The following is a 24,186-nucleotide window of genomic DNA, read 5'->3' on the forward strand; positions in this document are numbered from 1 at the left end:
TCAGACACCGAGATCAGTTTTGATGACGCCCTATCTGCCTGCCTTGATACCCTTGACAAGAATCATATAACAATTTAGGTGTGTAAAATAATTAATCTAAGGCTCCGTGTGCCTTACACCACCTATATTACAGAAATCGAAGTTTGCACTGATGTAAGTGCTGATTTATGTAACCTTTGCACAAATACTTGCAGCAAAAAGAAGTTCAAAGTTTTTGGATGCTTTTGGGCAACAAAGACGGCTGCATTGTGATTGGCTGTCTGATTTCAATAGTCTGTAAAGTATTACACTCTGATTGGAGGAAAGGGGTAGAGAGAAGGCAAGGTGGAAGTGTTACAAAGTACAAGTAGATTAGTTCCAACATCCCTGATTTTTTTTTCCATCTTTAATTTGACATCTGCTGCCATCCGCCATCTTTAGTTTTTAAATTTCCTGCCATCCTGATGACGTCATACATTCAAGATCACTGACTTGACGCGTTTAAGGTTACTGATGACGTAAAAGCAAAAATGTCCTGACTGCGGCCCGAAGCTAGGACCTCGTGATCGAACTCAGGGCTGATGTGCGGTCTGCAGTCGCCATAGTATCCTACAATACCTCCAAAACGCAACATCACCTCCTCCATACTCCCCTGTTGGCACTATAAGGTGATGGCAGGTGATGTCCAAACATCTGTCACACCCAGACTCTTGCATCCGGTCCGAGTGGTGTCGTCCTCTACACCCCCTCAAGCATCGCTCAGCATTAATTACAGAAATGTGCGGCTCATAAGCAGCTGCTCGACCTTCGTCCCTCCCTCTTTTTAACTCGCTACGCACAGTAATTGTGCTAGCTCGACTGCTAGCAGCACTTTCGAACTCACGAGTGATTCCTTCGTCTGATTTCATGCGATGTTTTACAACCACCCTTCACAATTCTCGGCGGTCTCTGTCCGCCAGTACATGGGGCTTGCGTTGTATCGGTTTATTTGTGGTTGATCCTACGCGTTTTCGCTTCACAGTCACTTTACTATACTCCATTCGCCGAAAAAAGAGACGTACTGTAAACACGGCAAGGCGAGTGACCAAAGCGCTGCCGACGAGGGGTGTACAAGGCAGGGGCGTCAGAAATTAAAAAATGAAAGTCGTGTTTTTTTTATAATTTGTCACCTGAACATGATAAAGTGATCCGACAACTACCTTCCGACACCATTTTTTTACATTACATTGAAATTTATTGTCACTGAAAAAGAGAAATATTTAAGCTTTCAGGAAAAGTTGTTTTTTCGCGTTATTCTATATTTATCACGCCATATCTTCTAAACTGTGCGTCGCACAGCAAAATAATTTTATGATTGCGTTCAGTACTATATGTTGATGACGTCTGCAAATTTTCTGCCCAATAGAGTCAGCGATAGTGAAGTAATAAATTTAAATCTCACGTCTGATGCAGAACTTTTACCAAATCATCATCCTAAATATAGTAAGCGACGAACGTTTCCCCTATAAATTTTTTTGTTGGGTTGTCAGCGAGAAAAGTTTCAGAAAGGTTTGAATTTAATTTTGTAGTTTGTTCGAATGCGTTGGGTGCAACCGTTTGTCCTTTATGAACGATGCATTGTGCGGTTCGCAGGCGCGGCGCTAAGTCAGTGTGGCCGTCTCAGTTGCAGGTGTGAGCTCGTTAGTGGGTGTTGTACAGCGGCGATTTCAGGATATCTTAAGTTCATCTGTAGAGACACTTTAAAGACTAGTTGTTGATTATTAAAGTAAGTACACGTGTTTGTAGTCACGCTGAGCATTCACTGTTTATGTGCGCATCCAATAGCATCGCATGTTTCGAAAACAGCTGCAGCTACAGGTGTTGGACGTTCTTCAGTGTATCGTGTGATAAGTGAGTACAAGGCCACACACACTTTGAAGTCTCCCTCGAAAGGAAAATTACGACAGAAACTTTCTGAAAGTGTTGATAACTTCGATAGGAATGCGATACGAAGGAAAGTACACGAATTTTTCTTTTTTTTTCGTAACGAATTGCCAACAATTGACAAAGTCCTCACAGTAGTGAACGAATATGCAGATCTGGGCAATTTTCGGAGAACTACATTTTATAAGTTATTGAGAGAAATGAATTTCAAATATATCCGGCGTGGGCGCGATAACATGCTAATAGACAGGGATGACGTCATTTTATGGAGGCGGCTTTAACTTCGAACCATTAAATGGTTGAGACATGAACGCAGACCCATTTACTATTTGGACGAGACGTGAGTGAACGCAGGACATATCCGAAGTTACATCTGGGTAGATGACGCTATAAATTCCTCAAACCAAGCGTTTCTGTCCGGATTATCCACCGGAAGCAAGGGCCCATCAGGTAAAGGGAAACGTCTGATTTTCTCACACATTGGCAGCAAAGCAGGGTTCGTTGAAGGATGTTTGTGGACTTTCGAATCCAAGAAAAGTGGAGATTATCGTGAGGAGATGGGCGCCGAAACTTTCGAGAAGTCGTTTCAAGATGTTCTTCCTCGTCTTCAGGAAAATGCAGTTATTGTTCTTGATAACGCGCCGTACCATCTCGGAGAAAAGAAAAGTTACCAATACGAATTCCAATAAGCACGAAATATCAGAGTGGCTAAACTCTAAAAACATCGATTTCGAAGACGGTATGTTGAAGAAAGAACTTTTAGATATAGTTAAAAATCACAGAACAGCCCACCAACGAATACGCATAAATGAAATGGCGAAGAATGCAGGGAAAACTGTTCTCACAATTCCTCCGTACCACTGTGCATTAAACGAGTTAGTGTGGGCCAGAATCAAAGGCTATGTTGCAGCGAAAAAAAAAAAAAATTGTTCTGAACACTATGGGACTTGAACTACTGTGGTCATCAGTCCCCCAGAACTTAGAACTACTTAAACCTAACTAACCTAAGGACATCACACACATCCATGCCCGAGGCAGGATTCGAACCTACGACCGTATCGGTCGCGCGGATCCAGACTGTAGCGCCTAGAACCGCTCGGCCACTCTGGCTGGCCGCTAATGCTGAACCTGACATTCGCTGAAGACAGAACTTATGAAACATATGAATAAAATAGATAGAGGTACTGCAACATTTATATGATAACTGAAAATTATGGATACAATCCAGAAATTTGTCGTATGATGAAGATAATGGAGGAAGTTAGTATATAAGAAGTAACGCTGTAGATGGAATTAATGGTGCAAATGGAATTAATGGTGCAAATGGCTCTGAGCACTATGGGACTTAACATCTGAGGTCATCAGTCCCCTAGAACTTAGAACTACTTAAACCTAACTAACCTAAGGACATCACACACATCCATGCCCGAGACAAGATTCGAACCTGCGACCGTAGCGATCGCGCGGCTCCAGACTGTAGCGCCTAGAACCGCTCGGCCACTCCGGCCGGCCGTTGCAGCGAAAAGGAAAACATACAAAATGCTGAAAGTTAAAGTACTGCTAGAAGAAGCACTAAGAACAGTGATTCCAGAGGATTGGAACAAGTGCGTCCTCCATGTCGTAAAAAAAGTGGAAACTCAAATGTGGAAAATAGACTGCATTATAGAGGAGAGAGAGGAGCGGTTTGTTATAAACCTCAGTGAAAACAGTTCAAGTTCGGCAGAGTGAACATTGTTTCGTCCTTTATCATTAGTATTACTGGTATTGTTATTAAAATTAACAATTAATTGTGTTTAAATGGAGCGTTTTGTTAGCAGCCTGAATGAAAATAATTTGCTTCGACAGAATGAACTCAGTTTAACATCATTTTAACATTATTGTTAAATTTATTTCGCACATTGTTGCCAAGGTTTTTCAGGGTCGACTGTGACAGTCGAACACCGCCAGCTGCAAAGCGTGCGCCAAGGATTTTCCACACCCCTATGTATCACGTGAACACCGAATGTTTTCTCTGGAAACTAATGTAGTCGCTCACGTGACGCCGTTTATGTTTCGTCCCAGCTCTCAGTGAATAGACTTTAGCAGCCAACTTGGGCACCTTTAAAAGGGCTGAAATGTCCCAGGCGTATTTGTTACCCAGGTTACACATAGTGACTGAAGTGCGCGTCATTCGTGACGACGGCCGTGTGTTCGTTCGTTCTGCGCATCTGACGTCACAAAACACAGTCAGCCAATGAACAGAGAACGACGTTGCCAGAGCTCGACTGCAGTGCAGAGCACGGACGAGTGTCTTCAGTTTTAGAAACGTTCAGTCATAAATAAAGCAATTGAACAAAATCAGTGTCTTGATAGCTGACTTTCTTTTGTAGATAGTTTGGAAAAAACATTCTTTATACGAATTGTTTCATATTCTATTAGTTAATTAAACCAAACAAGTAATAAGCCTACTAATTCAGGCGATAGCAAAGAAAGGTGTTTGTATCATTCTCACTAACCGCTTTTTCGCAATAAAGAACAGTGGTAATTGTTTATTTCCTATTGTACTTCGACGAAACGTGAGTAATTCATAGTCATAGCAACAGTGTTTGTCGGTATTTTGCGTGATATGTTAAAGTCCTCCGAGAGTTGTATTGAATGTCGAGTTATAGCCGGCACGGTAGCTCAGCGTGTTTGGCCAGGGGGTGAACTGCCCTCTGTAATTAAAAAACTGAGTGAATGGATCAAAAACGAACTTCAATGGGCGTCAGGTGACGTGCGCCACGAACAATAGAAACGAACAATAACGAACAAAATGAGATTAAAAAAAAAAAAAGTTGCGTTAGCATAATGGTTAAAGTGTATGGCTGCGAAGTGAGAGGTTCTGAGTTCAAACCTTGTTCAGTGTTTAATATTTTCTTTATTTAAAAGCAATATCGAAGTGTCTCATTTCATGAATTTTATTCGTTTGAATGTATTTTTTTGAAATTTCTATTGGCAACTATATGCTATGGACTTTTATCTCTGCAAACTCTTCAAAATTTCGTGCAATGGTTTACTACATCTAATGCTGCACAATAACTGCGTTGAACTTCGAAACAAAATTAAGTCATTTATGGGGAGAAGGTATCAGTCAAGAAGATGTGTAAAATCAGTATTTGTGAAATCGAATCATAAAGTGTGTCAAAGCAGTCGAAACACCATGTGTCTGCACAGGCCAGCAGTGCAATGATGACAAAATCGCGCACATCGCAGAATGCGGGGAGCACGTCTCTGTAGCAGCGAAAGGGTTAATGCGGCCGTGGTGGCTTTACTTCATAAACTGCGCGCTCCCCCCTAAACGTAAGTTTGCGAACTATACTATGGCGCTGCTTCTCTTGGCGCGTACAACTGGCAATGCAGCAATCTCCCGCGTCTGGGCGGGCATGCACGAAGCGCCAAGATAAAAGAATTGAACTATAGTCCACGCTGACAGTCATTCAGCTCTCTCGACTGACCCATTCTGCTGTTACAGCTTCTCTCCTAACGACACGACACTCCCCTCCAAAGTGGCTCGTGACAACTAGTGGTTCATTCCCCATTACGTAGCGGTGTGCTGATACTTTTTATCGGCTAGTGTACATGATAAGTTGGCGACCAGTGGTGAGCGGGGAGAGCTTGTGTTGCAGGTGGAGGTCGGTGGTGCTGATCAGCAAGGTGACGCTCCAGGACGCGGGCCGCTACGAGTGCAGAGCGGTCGTGCCCGGCACCTGCTCCGCGGCCAGCACTTCCACTGTGGTTACCGTCAGTGAGTACCTCTGCCTTTTTCAAGGGTGCGCCTGCACTTCTCACCGTCCCCAGTCCCTAAGCTTATCACCTCATATGCCGCTAACACTACCAATGTGACCACAACCAGTATGTACCAACCTGCTCCGTTGCCAGCACTTCCACTGTGGTTACCGTCAGTGAGTACCTGTGCCTTTTTCAAGGGTGCGCCTGCACTTCTCACCGTCCCCAGTCCCTAAGCTTATCACCTCATATGCCGCTAACACTACCAATGTGACCACAACCAGTATGTACCAACCTGCTCCGTTGCCAGCACTTCCACTGTGGTTACCGTCAGTGAGTACCTGTGCCTTTTTCAAGGGTGCGCCTGCACTTCTCACCGTCCCCAGTCCCTAAGCTTATCACCTCATATGCCGCTAACACTACCAATGTGACCACAACCAGTATGTACCAACCTGCTCCGTTGCCAGCACTTCCACTGTGGTTACTGTCAGTGAGTACCTCTGCCTTTTTCAAGGGTGCGCCTGCACTTCTCACCGTCCCCAGTCCCTAAGCTTATCACCTCATATGCCGCTAACTCTACCAATGTGACCACAACCAGTATGTACCAACCTGCTCCGTTGCCAGCACTTCCACTGTGGTTACCGTCAGTGAGTACCTCTGCTTTTTTCAAGGGTGCGCGTGCACTTCTCACCGTCCCCAGTCCCTAACCTTATCAACTCATATGTCGCTAACACTACCAATGTGACCACAACCAACCTGCTCAGTGGCCAGCACTTCCACTGTGGTTACCGTCAGTGAGTACCTCTGCCTTTTTCAAGGGTGCGCCTGCACTTCTCATCATCCCCAGTCCCTAAGCTTATCACCTCATATGCCGCTAACTCTACCAATGTGACCACAACCAGTATGTACCAACCTGCTCCGTTGCCAGCACTTCCACTGTGGTTACCGTCACTGAGTACCTCTGCTTTTTTCAAGGGTGCGCGTGCACTTCTCACCGTCCCCAGTCCCTAACCTTATCACCTCATATGTCGCTAACACTACCAATGTGACCACAACCAACCTGCTCAGTGGCCAGCACTTCCACTGTGGTTACCGTCAGTGAGTACCTCTGCCTTTCTCAAGGGTGCGCCTGCACTTCTCATCATCCCCAGTCCCTAAGCTTATCACCTCATATGCCGGTAACACTACCAATGTGACCACAACCAACCTGCTCAGTGGCCAGCACTTCCACTGTGGTTACCGTCAGTGAGTACCTCTGCCTTTCTCAAGGGTGCGCCTGCACTTCTCACCGTCCCCAGTCCCTAAGCTTATCACCTCATATGCCGCTAACACTACCAATGTGACCACAACCAGTATGTACCAACCTGCTCCGTTGCCAGCACTTCCACTGTGGTTACCGTCAGTGAGTACCTCTGCCTTTTTCAAGGGTGCGCCTGCACTTCTCACCGTCCCCAGTCCCTAAGCTTATCACCTCATATGCCGCTAACTCTACCAATGTGACCACAACCAGTATGTACCAACCTGCTCCGTTGCCAGCACTTCCACTGTGGTTACCGTCACTGAGTACCTCTGCTTTTTTCAAGGGTGCGCGTGCACTTCTCACCGTCCCCAGTCCCTAACCTTATCACCTCATATGTCGCTAACACTACCAATGTGACCACAACCAACCTGCTCAGTGGCCAGCACTTCCACTGTGGTTACCGTCAGTGAGTACCTCTGCCTTTCTCAAGGGTGCGCCTGCACTTCTCATCATCCCCAGTCCCTAAGCTTATCACCTCATATGCCGGTAACACTACCAATGTGACCACAACCAACCTGCTCAGTGGCCAGCACTTCCACTGTGGTTACCGTCAGTGAGTACCTCTGCCTTTCTCAAGGGTGCGCCTGCACTTCTCACCGTCCCCAGTCCCTAAGCTTATCACCTCATATGCCGCTAACACTACCAATGTGACCACAACCAGTATGTACCAACCTGCTCCGTTGCCAGCACTTCCACTGTGGTTACCGTCAGTGAGTACCTCTGCCTTTTTCAAGGGTGCGCCTGCACTTCTCACCGTCCCCAGTCCCTAAGCTTATCACCTCATATGCCGCTAACACTACCAATGTGACCACAACCAGTATGTACCAACCTGCTCCGTTGCCAGCACTTCCACTGTGGTTACTGTCAGTGAGTACCTCTGCCTTTTTCAAGGGTGCGCCTGCACTTCTCACCGTCCCCAGTCCCTAAGCTTATCACCTCATATGCCGCTAACTCTACCAATGTGACCACAACCAGTATGTACCAACCTGCTCCGTTGCCAGCACTTCCACTGTGGTTACCGTCAGTGAGTACCTCTGCTTTTTTCAAGGGTGCGCGTGCACTTCTCACCGTCCCCAGTCCCTAACCTTATCAACTCATATGTCGCTAACACTACCAATGTGACCACAACCAACCTGCTCAGTGGCCAGCACTTCCACTGTGGTTACCGTCAGTGAGTACCTCTGCCTTTTTCAAGGGTGCGCCTGCACTTCTCATCATCCCCAGTCCCTAAGCTTATCACCTCATATGCCGCTAACTCTACCAATGTGACCACAACCAGTATGTACCAACCTGCTCCGTTGCCAGCACTTCCACTGTGGTTACCGTCACTGAGTACCTCTGCTTTTTTCAAGGGTGCGCGTGCACTTCTCACCGTCCCCAGTCCCTAACCTTATCACCTCATATGTCGCTAACACTACCAATGTGACCACAACCAACCTGCTCAGTGGCCAGCACTTCCACTGTGGTTACCGTCAGTGAGTACCTCTGCCTTTCTCAAGGGTGCGCCTGCACTTCTCATCATCCCCAGTCCCTAAGCTTATCACCTCATATGCCGGTAACACTACCAATGTGACCGCAACTAGGATGTACCAGCGTATTCTGTAACGTGCTTACCATATGCAGTCCTCCTTCCTTCACTCCGTACTCTGCACATAAGCCACTTACGCTTCGTAGAAGTTCATTTCAGTCTTCTATATTCATCGATATGATGGTCAACTGTGGTCCTGAAAAGGACCAAAATGATGTCGCTGGAGAACGCAGAAAAATGGTCTACCTCAGGGAAGCGTCTTTGCTCGACTTCTCTTCAGCATCTATGCCAACGACCAGCCATTGACCCCAAGCACAAGGCGATTCTTATATGCAGATGACCTAGCCCTTGCTACGCAGAGCTCATGCTTTGAAAGAGTGGAAAGAAACCTGACAACAGCATTTAGATCACTGTCAAGCTACTACAATCAGAACCAACTCAGACCAACCCTTGGAAGACACAAGTGTGTACCTTTCATTTAAGGATCAGGGAAGCTAATATGAGCCACATATTGCATCCAACTCCAGCATCATCACGCAAATAAATACTTGGGAGTCACTCTCGATAGAACTCTGACATTCAAAACGCACTGCAAGATTAAAAACATGAAAATCTCCGCTCGAAACAACCTAATTCCCAAACTAGCGGGGACTCAGTGGGGATCACATCCACAAACTATTCGCTGTTCTGCAATGGCACTGTGCTTTTCTACTGCTGAATATGCTTCTCCAGTCTGGTGCAGGTCATCTCATGCCAGACAAGTAGATATTGCTCTCAACGAAACCTGCAGGTTGATCACAGGTTGCTTAAGACCTACCCCAACTGATAAGCTCTACTGCCTGGCTGGAATAGCGCCACCATGGATACGCAGAACAGTGGCGCCAGCAAGGAGAGACTGAAAGCTAACAATTTCACCAGAGAAGGCAAGGCTGGAGTTATGGAAGAAATCGACGCCTCACCTGCAGACGCCAGAAGCTGAAGAACTACCACCTGTACACAACAAGAGCTGGTTGGTGTGGAAATCTTTAAAAAGATTACGATCAGGAGTTGGACGATCCAGAGACAACCTGAAGAGATGGGGCTTCGTAACAGAAGATATGTCCTGTGATTGTGGACAAGAACAAACCACAAGCCACATGCCCCAGTGCCTTTTGTGCCCTACATCCTGCACGCAGATCTCCTGCAAGCCACTCCAAGCGTCTTGGGGTTTGCAAAGTAATGGGCACATGTAATATCAATACAATATATATATATATATATATATATATATATATATATATATATATATATATATATATATTGATGTGTGTGGTTACTGTAAATTTGTATGTTTCTGATTCGAGAATAATAATAATTTCAGTCTTGGTCTCCTGCAGAAAATTACGTAAGGCACTTATTGCAGTATGTCAGTAGAAGTGTGAAAGTTTCCAAAAGAACCAAAGAAACAGCGTAGAGTATTCTTGTTTGGGGAAGCAAATAAAAGTGTCATTAATCAATATCTTCACAGTCAACTCCGAGCATTCACCACGGGACACAAAGATATTGAACATCGTTGGTCGGAATTTACAGGTATTATCCACCGTGTGCTAGAGAAATACGTGCCTAGCAGAAATATAAGGAAGGGAAAGGATCCATCTTGGTTCAACAATCATATTAGGAAGTTGCTGAGAAAGTGAAACGCCTCCTTAGAAAAATTCATGAATTACTGTGCTGTTAAACCCCTTACGTTATTTGATTTTCAAACAGCTGAGCTAAACTCAACGTACTCAGACATTTATCTCTTTACTTATTCTGATCAACACTAAACCGACACACAATATTTTCAGCGCAACGCAATCTGACTTTCAATAATCTTTACAAAAGAATGGCCTTGACTAACAATAACCTATACCTTTCATGAATCACTTACCTCACATAAATCGTCGTTACTCGAACTTCTGCAACACACCGATCGCCCAAACTGCCAGCTAAATAAAAGATTCTAACTACTGAAGGCACTAGCTACTGATAGACATAGTTAGCAAATGAAAGGTTTTGATAGAGAACAAACAATGTATTTACCTTCATAATATTCAAAAGTCATCATATATATTAGTTCATAATGTCTAGTATTAAAAATTTACTCTTTGTGATGGACACACGCCCAGATCGTCCGCTCTCAAAATTCTGCCATCTTTCTGTAATTGTTGTGTTCCTGTTTTCGCGTCCCGCGATTGTCAGCGTCAGTTTCCAATTCTTGTAAAAGTCCCTGAAAAGCTTCAATGTCGTCTTAGAAACGGCCTGCTAAGATTACATGTCGTAAATGTTCAGGCAATTTGATTAAGCAAATGTTGATGAGTTCTGAGGAGCTGTATGTGTCTGACGGGTACTGATTCTTGTGCAACATGTCTTCAAAATATTTCACAAGACTGGAAAATTCAGATTGTTCGAAATGTTTCATCATTATGATGCTATGTTTTACTCGGTCTTGTGTGGCTTGAGCCCAATATGCTGAGAGGAAGGCATGATAAAATTCTCCTTCACTGTGACAATCGTGAATGACTGATCGCATTCTTACAACTGGTTCATTATCTAAATAGCCACACATAAATTCTAATCTGTGCTCTAATGACCAGTTGGGAGGAAAACAATGAGAGAATTGATAGAGCCACGCTTGTGGATGAATGTCGTGGCCCGAATTCTTAAATGTTTTGAATTTACGTGTAGTAATGTAGGTTGCAGTAGGTACTTGGAGATGAAGCAGCTTGCACAGGATAGAGTAGCATGGAGAGCTGCATCAAACCAGTCACAGGACTGAAGACAACAACAACAATGAACAGCTTATAATCAAAGTCATCGTTTCGGGGAGTCGCATATCGGTCATGGTTACGTCGTGTCGGCGGTTCCATCTCAAAACTCGGTGCACCTTGCCAATTTCTTTCATAATTTCCGAAATGCCCTGTGTTATTATTTTGTGGCTTTTCCGTTTTTCCAAGTCCCTCTTCTCGTGTTGGAGCGCGTGTCTCCTCTGAAGTATGCAATTCTTGTATTACTTGTGCTAACTGATCTTGTACTTCCCGGATTTCTCTTTCGTTTTGCGTATTAATTTAATTCTGTTTTTTTTTTTTTTTTTTTAGTTTCCTAATTTGTTCATACTCCTCTGTGTCAGTGAAGGCTACGGGTCATGTGTCATTCAGATCATCATCTACCTTTGTAGATAATTTAGTAAACTGATCTGAAAGTTTGGATACTTTCTCCGATAATGAACTGATTTCCTCAGTGTGTTTTTCCAAACCAAGTCTCAGAGTGTTCACTTGTATTGAAAACGTATCTACTGCGTTCTTTAAGTTTTCCTGAGTTTTTGCAAGTTGCATAACCGAATCTGTAGATGCAACTTTGTCAATTTTAGTTTGCAAGGTGTCGTGATTTTCATGAACAATAGTTTGCAGTTCCTTTATGGCTTCTTCGTGATACTTTAATGCATTTTCATGACGCGAAACAATAGGATGGAAATGCTCACAAATTTGTGTTATTACGTCATTACAGACTTTTTGACATTTCGATTCGATTTTAAATTGTTTGTTCTGTATTAAAATCTTTCATTTGCTAACTATGTCTATCAGTAGTTAGTGCCTTCAGTAGTTAGAATGTTTTATTTAGCTGGCAGTATTGGCGCTCGCTGTATTGCAGTAGTTCGAGTAACGAAGATTTTTGTGAGGTAAGTGATTCATGAAAGGTATAGGTTATTGTTAGTCAGGGCCATTCTTCTGTAGGTATTATTGAAAGTCAGATTGCGTTGCGCTGAAAATATTGTGTGTCCGTTTAGTGTTGATCAGAATAAGTAAAGAGAGAAATGTCTGAGTACGTTGAGTTTTGCTCAGCTGTTTGAAAATCAAATAACGCAAGGGGTTTACCAGCACAGTAATTCATGATTTTTTCTAAGGGGACGTTTCAAAAGCATAGAATTTTGCACAGTAGTTTTAAAAGTGTTCACTGCCTCGCTGACAAACAGAAATTATGCGAGATGAAAACAGCTGTCAAAAGGTCAATGAGAGATTCTTTTAACGAATTTGAAAACAATATTTTATCTGCAGATTCTAAAAATAACCCCAAAAAATTTCGGTCGCAAGTAAAATCTATGAATGCTACAAATAATTCAGTACCTTCTGTTGCTGACAGTACGGGTAATGTAATGGGTGATGATAAACAGAAGGCCGAAATTCTAAACCCAGTTTTTAAAAACTCGTTTACGGTAGAGGACTGCATCACCATTCCCCCTTTCAGTTATCGAACAAACGCAAAAATGGCTGACATAGTGTTTAGTGTATCTGGGATAGTAAAACAGTTAAGGTTCTTAGAGGCCAGAAAGGCATCTATGCCAGACGGCATCCCCGTAAGATTCTATGTTGACTATGTGTTTAGTGTACCATTTTTGTCCCTCATCTATCAGAGATCATTGGAACAGCGGAAAGTTCCACGGGACTGGAAGAAGGCCCAGGTCATAGTAATCTATAAAAACGGTAGAAAATTGTATGCACATAATTACCGGCCAATTTCACTGACATCGATTTGTTGTAGAATAGTGGAACATATTTTGTGTTCAGACATAATGACCTTTCTAGACTCTGAGAAGCTCATCTGCGGAAACCAGCACTGTTTTAGGAAACAGCGTTCATGCGAGACACAGCTGGCCCTCTTTTTGCATGATATTCAACAGGCTCTAAATACCGGCTCCCAGGTTGATGCCATATTTCTCGACTATCGAAAGGCGTTCGACTCAGTTCCGCACTGTCGCTTGGTACGAAATGTGCGCGCTTACGGTCTATCCAGTGACATATAATGTTGGATAGAAAGTTTTCTAACAGACAGGGAGCAAAATGTCGTCCTGAATGGGGTAACTTCAACAGAAACAAGAGTAACTTTAGGTGTGCTCCAGGGCAGTGTAATAAGGTCCTCTGATTTTTACGATTTGCATAAACGATCTGGTCGATGGTATTGACAGCGGCCTTTGACTGTCTGCCGATGATGCTGTAGTTTACAGGAATGCTTTCTAGGAGGCGTTCTAATCCTTTTTTCTTGTTTTGTTTTCATTTTGTTCGTCATTGTTCGCTGTATTTGGTCGTAGCGGACGTCACATGACATCCGTTGAAGTTCGTTATTGAGCCTTTCTCTCAGTTTTTTATTCCAGAGCCCAGCCAGTTCTCGGACCGAATACGCTGAGCTACCGTGCCAGCATACTGTGCATATATTGGAGACGAGTTCCATTACTTTAGTATGACACTATTGGCGATAAGTCATAGGAAACAATAACAACTGTGAAATATATAGGAGTAGCCATCCACTGTGGTCTACGATGGAATGACCAATTAAAACCAGATGCAGCCAAACTGAGATTCACTGGGAGAATCATGAGGAAATTTAATTCATCTTCGACAGAAATGACTTGCAGAACAGTCTTTCGATTGATTCTTGCCTATTGCTCGTCAGTCTGGAACCATTGCCAATATGGATTAGTAAAAGCGATAAAAAATAATCCAAAGAAGAGCGGCACGTCTCTTCACGGCAGGAGAGCATTACGGTAATGCTCATCAAACACCAAAGGCAGATGCTGCAGTAAGGGGCGTAGTACATCACACAGAGGTTAACTGTTAAAATTTCGAGAGCTTAAGGCCCAGTAAGAACCCAGCAACATGTTGCTTTTTCTCACATACGTCTTTCGAAACCGTGCGGTTCTAAGGGCTACAGTCTGGAACCGCGTGACCGCTGCGGTCGCAGGTTCGAATCCTGCCTCGGGCATGGATGTGTGTGATGTCCTTAGGCTAGTTAGGTTTAAGTAGGGGACTGATGACCTCAGAAGTCCCGTAGCACTCAGAGCCAGAGCCATCTAGCGAAATTACCACGATGAAAAAATCAGAGTAATTTGCGAAGGGAACGGGTAAGGAGAAATATGACATTGGGTACCCTCCACCACAAACTTAACGTGGCTTGCTAAGCGTAGATGTAGATGTTGATGTAGAAGGTCAGGCTATGGGACAACAATAGTCTCCGCTGAGTGACGTAAGACAAGCCAAGCAGCGGCAAGCAACGTCAGAGGTTTGTTCTGTCTCAATGAGTCAACGGAGAAGCTCGCTTATAACAGAGCCTGTGCCTGCGACAGAGAGGCATGGGATCTGCTGTTATTAAGGTTGCTGGCGACGTAGTAATACGAAAAAATGAAGTTGTAATCGCCGTGTAGGGTGGGATGCGCAATAAAATAATTTTGTAATGAAATCATTGCCATCTTAAGAGGGGCACATTTAACAGTAGGTACAGAAGTAGCCAACAGTGTGAATGAATGTAACTGTAGGGAGCCTAATCTCTCTTATTTTATTCACATGATCTCAGCGTGCAATACGAGGATACGATGGTAGCAGCAGAACTATCGCACATTATTTGTCGAATATCGTTTTTCTATGTCCATAGAAAACTGTTTCGGAAAAGACACCTTTCGTGCGGAGATTTCCACTTACGTGGCCGACGATCTCCGTTAAAATTCATTACGCTCGCACTTCGCTTATATACTGCTCGATCACTAGGCCTACTTGATAAGATCTCCAACAGCACTAGAGTGAGATTTCCTTCACAGATGCGCCGCACTTTCCTAGAAATAGATCCAACCAAATTAAGTATTCCATTCGCCTTCTTTTCTACTAACGTCAAGCGTTTGTCCCACGTCATATCAAAAATGGCTCTGAGTGCTATGGGACTCAACTGCTGTGGTTATCAGTCCCCTAGAACTTAGAACTACTTAAACCTAACTAACCTAAGGACATCACACACATCCATGCCCGAGGCAGGATTCGAACCTGCGACCGTAGCAGTCGCACGGCTCCGGACTGCGCGCCTAGAACCGCGAGACCACCGCGGCCGGCACACGTCATATCGCTTCTTAATATTACCCCTGACTACTTGAAAATGGTATGATGTGCTCCGGATTTAGGAACGTCTACAATTACTTTGCTCCAACATTTTGAAATGCGTCGAAGAAAACGATCTACCATATTAACTCAACAACCAGCACGGATTCAGAAAATACCGTTCTTGTGAAACACAAATGATTTTTTTTTTCAGACGAATGCTGTCAACAGGGGATCTCATGTCGATTTTATCTTTCTAGATTTCCAGAAGGCTTTTCGCACCCTTCTTTACAAGCGGCTACTAAACAAATTGCGTGCCTGTGGAATATAGTCTTAGTTGTACGACTGGATTCGAAAGTCTCTGGCAGAAAGTAATTGATGGGAAGTTATGTAGCGAAGCAGAAATGATATATGGGATTTCCCTGGGACCTCTGCTGTTCTTAATCTTCATAAACGATTTAGGAGAGAATCTGAACAGCCATTGCTGACTGTTTGGATTTAGACAAGGTATCTGCGTGTTGTGAAAAGTGGCAAATGACAGTAGATAGTACAATGTGTGACGTGCTTCACACGAGTACTAAAAAATTCCGCTAATTCTCGACTATGAAATAAATCTCACAAATTTAAAGATTTTAGAATGAAGTAAATAATAAGAACAACTTTAATTGGAACCATCAGAAAGAAAGTAATGTGGGGAAGGGAAAATAAAAACTTTGTTTTGTTGGCAGACAGTTAGAAGATGTAAAAATCTAGTAAAGAGACTACCTGTACACTACGGTTGTTCGTACTTTTCTGGAATATTTCTTCACGGCATGGTATCCCTACGAGATAGGGCTGACAGGGGATATCGAAAGAGTTTAAATAAGGCCTTGTATCGTATTATTGCTAAACAGGTGAGAGAGTGTCACGGCTGTAATAGGCAAGTTGGGGTGGCAATCTTTAAGAGAAAGTTGTTTTCCGTTTCGATAAAGTCGTTTCACGATACTTCAATCATCAATTTTTCCACAGAATATCAAAATATTGCAGTGACTGCCACGTACATAGCAAGAAATGATTATTTAGAAAGAGATAGATAGATAGAGAAAGAGAGAGAGAGAGAAAGAGAGAGCAGAGCTCGCACGGGAGGATTTAATCAGGCCCTTTATGTTTGCTATAAGTACGAGGTTTATTCAGAAAGTAAGGAACCGGTCGGTCGGGAAATGGAAACCACAGTGAAAATCCGATGAATTTTTGCACAGATGTGTTGGACAGTGTCTCTAATGTTCGCGTCGACAGCGTTACGCCGTTCTTTCTAGTTCTGAGCACGCAGGGAGCACACAAAGACACCTATAACATTAGTGTCTCACGCCAAGTAATAGAGCCTGGTGAGAAATTTCGCCTGAAGCAATGCAATCAGCATTACATAACTGTCATGCGTTGTCTTCTTCAAGACAATTCTCAGCCGCATTCTGCAGGGGCAATGAAGATGATCCTGCATGGTTTTCAATTGGAAATGTTTTATTACCTACAATACAGTCCGTAATTGTCTCCCTTTGAGTTTCATCTCTGCTCACATGAACCGGTGGCTATGAAGACAACATTTTGGTACAGACACCGAGCTGCAGGCCAGCGTAGAGAATTGGCGGAAAACACTGGCGGTTGCCTACTATAACGAGGGTATTGGAAAGTTGGTACAACGCTACGACAAACGTCTAAGTCGGATCGTCGACTGTGGAGATAAGTAGCTGGAAGTTGCAAATAAAACAGTTTTGATTTTGACTGTGGTTTCCATTTCGCCATCTGTCGTTCCTTGCTTTCTGAATAGCCCACGTATTACCTTGCATTTCTTTACATTTAAAGAGAGCCTTCACTCGTTACACCTAATGGAAATTCTGACCAAATTCTTGTGCATATCCATACACGACCAACGTCGATACTTTCCTCTAAAGCCGGCCGCTGTGGCCGAGTGGTTCTAGGCGCTTCAGTCTGGAACCGCGCTGCTGCTACGGTCGCAGGTTCGATTCCTGCCTCGGGCATGTATGTGTGTGTGATGTCTTCAGGTAGGGTTAGGTTTAAGTACACTACTGGTCATTAAAATTGCTACACCACGAAGATGACGTGCTACAGACGCGAAATTTAACCGACAGGAAGAAGACGCTCTGATATGCAAATTATTTGCTTTTCAGAGCATTCACACAAGGTTGGCGCCGGTGGCGACACCTACAACGTGCTGACCGATTTCTCATACACAAACAGCAGTTGACCGGCGTTGCCTGGTGAAACGTTGTGATGCCTCGTGTAAGGTGGAGAAATGCGTACCATCAGGTTTCCGACTTTGATAAAGGTCGGACTGTAGCCTATCGCGATTGCGGTTTATCGTATCTTGACATTGCTGCTCGCGTTGTCGAGATCCAATGACTGTTAGCGGAATATGGAATCGGTGGGTTCAGGAGGGTAATACGAAACGCCGTGCTGGATCCCAACGGCCTAGGTCGAGATGACAGGCATCTTATCCGCATGGCTGTTAAAGATCGTGCAGCCACTTCTCGATCCCTGAGTCAACAGATGGGGACGTTTGCAAGACAACAACCATCCGCACAAACAGTTTGACGACGTTTGCAGAACAATGGACTATCAGCTCGGAGACCATGGCTGCGCTTACCCTTGACTCTGCATCATAGACAGGAGCGCCTGCGATGGTGTACTCAACGACGAACCTGGGTGCACGAATGGCAAAACGTCATTTTTTCTGATGAATCCATGTTCTGTTTACAGCATCATGATGGTCTCATCCGTGTTTGGCGACATCGTGGTGAACGCGCACTGGAAGCGTGTATTAGTCATCACCATACTGGCCTATCACCCGGCGTGATGGTATGGCGTGCCTTTGGTAACACGTCTCGGTCACCTCTTGTTCGCATTGACGGCACTTTTGAACAGTGGACGTTACATTTCAGATGTGTTTCGACCCGTGGCTCTACCCTTCATTCGATCCCTGCGAAACCCTACATTTCAGCAGGATAATGCACGACCGCATGTCGCAGGTCCTGTACGGGCCTTTCTGGATACAGAGAATGTTCGACTATTGCCCTGGCCAGCACATTCTCCAGATGTCTCACCAATTGAAAACGTCTGTCAATGGTGGCCGAGCAACTGGCTCGTCACAATACGCCAGTACTCTTGATGAATTGTGGTATCGTGTTGAAGATGCATGTGCAGCTGTCCCTGTACACGCCATCCAATCTCTATTCGACTCAATGCCCAGACGTATCAAGGCCGTTATTACGGCCAGAGGTGGTTGTTCTGGGTATTTATTTCTCAGGATGTATGTACCGATATTACGTGAAAATGCAATGACATGTCAGTTCTAGTATAATATATTTGTCCAATGAATACCCGTTTATCATCTGTATTTTTTATTGGTGTAGCAGTTTTAATGACAAGTAGTGTCGTTCTAAGTCTGTGGGACTGATGATCACAGATGTTAAGTCCCATAGTGCTTAGAGCCATTTGAACGATTTTTTCCCTTCTGGACAACAGTATCAGCAAACAGTCTGGTAGACGACTTCTGGGATAGTCAGCAGCTCTGCGTGTATTGAGAGCATCACTCTCTCGAACCTCTGACCAACAACGGCGAGCTCGCTTCGGGCTAGGCCGTAGTCGCTGCGCAGTCGCCGCTCGCCGCCGCACACAGGCCATAGCTCAGCTAAATTGAGCCGCAATTGGCGCCTTCATTGAAAGGTCCGCGCGACGAGCGACAACTGACGCAACCGGAGTAAGGCAAGTTCACGGCCCGAAATAAGAGCGCGTCGCGAGGCAGCGGGGCGCTCCCTCTTCCCAGACAATTCGGTGCCGTGGCGCACCTGCCCGTCGGCGATTAGAGTGCTGCACGAGACTGTGGTTTAGAGACATAGCCACTCTGCTGGAGGCTACGGTATTCCCTTAGGCTGTAGATGACAAACTCCTCTGTAGAAATCAACTTGGGTTCCGAAAACAACGATCGTGTGAAACGCAGCACGCTCTGTTCGTCCACGAGACCCAGAAAGCAATAAATCTGGCGCCCAGGCCGATGCTGTGTTCCTTGACTCGCGCTTAGCGAACGAAATACGGAATATCGCATCAGCTGTGTTTACTAGTAAAAACAGTCTTGATTACGATTTATGTATCAAGGTGACCGGTTTCGACCACTACTGTGGTCATCTTCAGACCTACAAGTTGTATACAAAACTTTAATTAGAGGGCTACATACATTAAAGAAAATACATGAAGTTATAAAGCCATAAAACGATGAATTACGCTTGAGTAAGAACCTCTTTCTGTTGGAGAATCATTACTGGAGAAACCAGTGCACGTCTTCTATATATAACGGAGGCTCCGCCCACTTCTTACGGCATGATGTCATTACTAACCAATCAGATATAAGTCGAATTACAGTTTAAAATTTCTTAGTTAAAAGAACATTGTCAAGAATTAAAAATAAACACACACTAAACTTAGCTTATTAAACAGCTATTGTCAATTAAGAAGCGTTAAAAATATTTAAACATGTAGGATAAATGAACTTCGGTTCGGCACTACATGGGTTGCCCTCTCAAGGCCTGTTAGTGAACCATTTGGAACCACTGGTTGCCATGGTGAAGTTGGACACCGTTCCAAAGATGAGGCAGCAGTCTTCTTTCCAACGAAGTTGTTGCGAAAGTGGAATGGCGAAGACTGTCACGTCAGACGATGTATTACTGAGCAGCAACATGTCTTTATTGAAACGATTTTCAATGAGTAGTCTGCAATAATCTTTAGCTGACATGTATACTACATGCTGCACAAATACGATATGAAGTAGTTGTCCATATATATGAAATATTGTCTATGAAGTTGGTATGCAAATTACATGCGACAATTTTTAAAAGGCATTGCTATTCGTTAAGTTATATGCCAGTCTTATAAACAAATAAAAATAATGAAAATTTAAGGAATTTAAATTATAATATTATGAGCCATAGTGTCAAAAATAAAAGGATGTGAATTAGCAATATGCAGTCTGATAGCATATAAGCAAAAATTCTAAAACAGATAATCAGTCATAAAATAATGTTTGCTGAAATAAAATTACAATATAAAGATAAAATATTTCCTAAAAGGCTTAACAATTTCAAAAACAATGGACAGAAGAGTAAACATGCTAAAGCAGATCATCGAAAAGCTCAAAGAAATGTTTGTCTTTGAACTGAAGTTGTTCGTTTAAAACAGATAATGGATTACTTTCGTGAAGTGAAAAGATTTCTGTGACTGGACTGAAGAGTTTTCAGCAAATAGAACAAAACAATCATCCTCAATGGATAAAAATCTTCATACATAAAGTAACTTAGAGCGTACCCTAACAGAGTGTAACAGCACTATTACTTTCCACAGTTTATATAAATGACCTAGCAGATAATATCGGAAGTTCCATGAGGCTTTTTCTGGATGATGATGTATACAGGTACGCTAGACAATTGTAGCGAAACTCAGGAAGACCTGCAGAACATCGACGTTTGCGTAGGGAGCGGAAATTGGCCTTCATCATAAAAAAAATGTAATACATCGTGAATAAACAGAAGGAATCACATGCATAAAATGTCTAGAAGTATATGTGAGAAGTGATTAAAGTGGAACGACCACATAAGACTAAACGGAGGTAAAGCAGATGCCAGACTGAGAGTCATTGGAAGAATGCTCAGGAAGTATAGACCAACCACGAACGATGAAGCTTACAATACGTGGACAAATGCTTGAGTACTGCCCGTCAATTTAGGATGTCTACTAGATGGGATTGATTGAGAAAATAGAAAAGAGCCAAAGCAGAGCAGCACAATTCGTCACAGTTTCATTTAGTAAGCGTGAAAATGTTGGTTGGTTCAAATAGCTCTGAGCACTATGGGACTTAACATCTGTGCTCATCAGTCCCCTAGAACTTAGAACTACTTAAACCTAACTAACCTAAGGACATCACACACATCCATGCCCGAGGCAGGATTCGAACCTGCGACCGTAGCAGTTGCGCGGTTCCGGACTGCGTGAAAGTGTCACGGAGATGCTAAGCCAACTCCACTGCCTGAGAGGTGTTCTGGGTACGTTCGTGGAAGAATCAACCAATATATTTCTTTCTCCTACGTATATCCCACAAACGCTGTGAAGGTAAAATGAGAGAGATTCGAGATCACATGCAATGCTAGATCCTTAAAGAAAGTGAAAGACTATCTCCTTGTCGAAAAACGATTTTCGTATTCACCTACAGATTCTTTATGGTATTAATAAGTTTCTTAGAAAACCCTTTAATTTCTAATATTTTCAACTGACGTAGTATTTTACCTCATCAAAGGCTTTCCCGTAATCGATAAATCCTGATTGAGTTTATTAGTTAAATTCATGGCGTTTATCGACAATTCGTGTTGTTATAAATATATTACTATTACACGAAGGTCCCTTCAATGAAGCCTGATTGGTCTTCTGGCATCATCGCGTCAGCGGTAGTTTGCATTTTTTGATTAAGAAGATTCCAGTAAATTTTATATCCTGAATTTATTACATTTTCCTCTACAATTACCTGTCACCTTTTAAAATATAGAAATAATTTCAGCTGTCTTCCATTCGTTAGGTACTGACATTTCTTTCAGGATACAGTTAAAGCATTGAGAAAGCAAAATTCTAAAGTAATTACTCCCTATTTGATTGATTCAGCATTAACTCCAGCCGGCCGCGGTGGTCTCGCGGTTCCTGGCGCTCAGTCCGGAACCGCGTGAGTGCTACGGTCGCAGGTTCGAATCCTGCCTCGGGCATGGATGTGTGTGATGTCCTTAGGTTAGTTAGGTTTAATTAGTTCTAAGTTCTAGGCGACTGATGACCACAGATGTTAAGTCGCATAGTGCTCAGAGCCATTTGAACCATTAATTCCATTTAGGCCAGCAGCTTTTCTATTTTTTTTTCTTTTTTTTGTTGCATTCAAGGGGTACTTTTAATTCTTTTATGTCTATTCGATCTACAGCGTTACTTCTTATATACTAACTTCCTCCATTATCTTCATCATACGACAAATTTCTGGATTGTATCCATAATTTCAAGTTATCATATAAATGTTGCAGTACCTCTATCTATTTTATTCAAATGTTTCATAAGTTCTGTCTTCCGCGAATGTCAGGTTCAGCATTAGCTGCCAGCCGGAGTGGCCGAGCGGTTCTAGGCGCTACAGTCTGGATCCGCGTGACCGATACGGTCACAGGTTCGAATCCTGCCTCGGGCATGGATGTGTGCGATGTCCTTAGGTTAGTTAGGCTTAAGTAGTTCTAAGTTCTAGGGGATTGATGACCTGAGAAGTTAAGTCCCGTAGTGCTCAGAGCCATTAGCAATTAATTTTTCCCTAGTGTCTATGGCATCTTTTTACTAAACTTTCTGATTTATTTACTTTCTGTAATATATTTCCCAGACGTCGTTCGCCTATTTTTACAAATATGTATTATAAGTATTTTAGTTTTCAGTAAAGATATCTTTATTCCGGCTGTGAAATTAAGTGCAAAAACAAAATTGTTCAAATATGTGTGAAATCTTATGGGACTTAACTGCTAAGGTCATCAGTCCCTAAGCTTACACACTACTTAACCTCAATTATCCTAAGGACAAACACACACACCCATGCCTGAGGGAGGATTCGAACCTCCGTCGACCAGCCGCACAGTGCATGACTGCAGCGCCTGAGACCGCTCGGCTAAAGTAGCGCGGCAAAATTATGTGCAACATTTGGTTTTACCGAAAGATATGAAAGGGAGTAAAATTTTACTCTACAGGTTTAGTTCTTATTATAACACACGATGATTTGCGAAAACAATTTCGAGATGAATTCAGTGAATTTAGAAGCCGAAGGTGAGGAGTAATATCGTTACCAAGCAGAGGTGAATCGGTTTCTAATTGAAAGAATCTGCTTGTGTGTACATATTACGAACTGCATGTTAAGGATTGTTATATATCTATCACGTAAAAATATATTGGTCCTCAGACCTGAAACGCGGTGTATGACGAAGATTTTTGGGTGATAGAGTGTTATCTAATTCACTACAGAAGTTCTGAAGATAAGCAATGTTTTTTAATATACCGTATTCTTATCATGCTATTGTTTCGTAATCAGCACTGGGTTAAGGAAAAGTCATAAACCATAAAGATTTATTTTGTGTAAAAACCGAATTATGGATAGAAACGCAAAAATCAATTATTTCAGCAGAAAGCGAGATAAACTGAACTGGGGCTCCATTTCGTATAGTGTGTAATGACAGAAACTCAGCTTTTTACTCTCCGTCATGTTGGTTTACACGTAGAACATTGTATAGATAGGGTCGTGTGCGTTCTACACGTATATGTGGGCTACGAGCAATCCTGAAGGCAATCTACACATGGAAATGCTGACTCTGCTTTGTGCCAGGATATATGTCAGAAGTAAACGTGTGAAAATAATATCGCTACAATGAATACAATCTCAGAGAACGTATAGAACTGTGTACCAGTAATGCGTGATCACATAGAAAAGTTTCTCGCGACGGCATTCTGATGTAAAATTATCGCTAGACTGATAAAGTCGAGACTTGGAAATAAAGTCAAGACTTGGACATACGACAGTCAACGGTCTTCGTCTGGCACAACTGACTCCTCGTTCTGCCAGAGATCGTGTGGATGTCTGGACGTTAATGATGTCCGCTGCAACGTAAACAACGTGGCGAATTTCTCTAAATCTGTCGTCATCGGCGACAACTTCCGGCAACATCAATGTAAAAGGCTTTGTTTATAGCGCGCCCTTGAGTTAGGCTTGAGCAGCAGATCTGGAAACTTGGGTACAG

General features: G+C 43.2%; 1 protein-coding gene across 1 annotated transcript in view; it reads left to right on the plus strand.

Annotated features, from left to right (window-relative positions):
* Positions 1 to 24,186, plus strand: part of LOC126285225 (pro-neuregulin-2, membrane-bound isoform-like) — a 772,532-nt gene that overhangs the window by 649,886 nt on the left and 98,460 nt on the right. The window contains exon 5 of the mRNA XM_049984524.1: positions 5,547 to 5,665. Within this exon, the coding sequence (XP_049840481.1) occupies positions 5,547 to 5,665 (119 nt within the window). The remainder of the gene's footprint in view (positions 1 to 5,546; positions 5,666 to 24,186) is intronic.

Source organism: Schistocerca gregaria, chromosome 8, assembly GCF_023897955.1.
Source record: "Schistocerca gregaria isolate iqSchGreg1 chromosome 8, iqSchGreg1.2, whole genome shotgun sequence".
In the NCBI taxonomy this organism is placed as follows: Eukaryota; Metazoa; Arthropoda; class Insecta; order Orthoptera; family Acrididae; genus Schistocerca; species Schistocerca gregaria.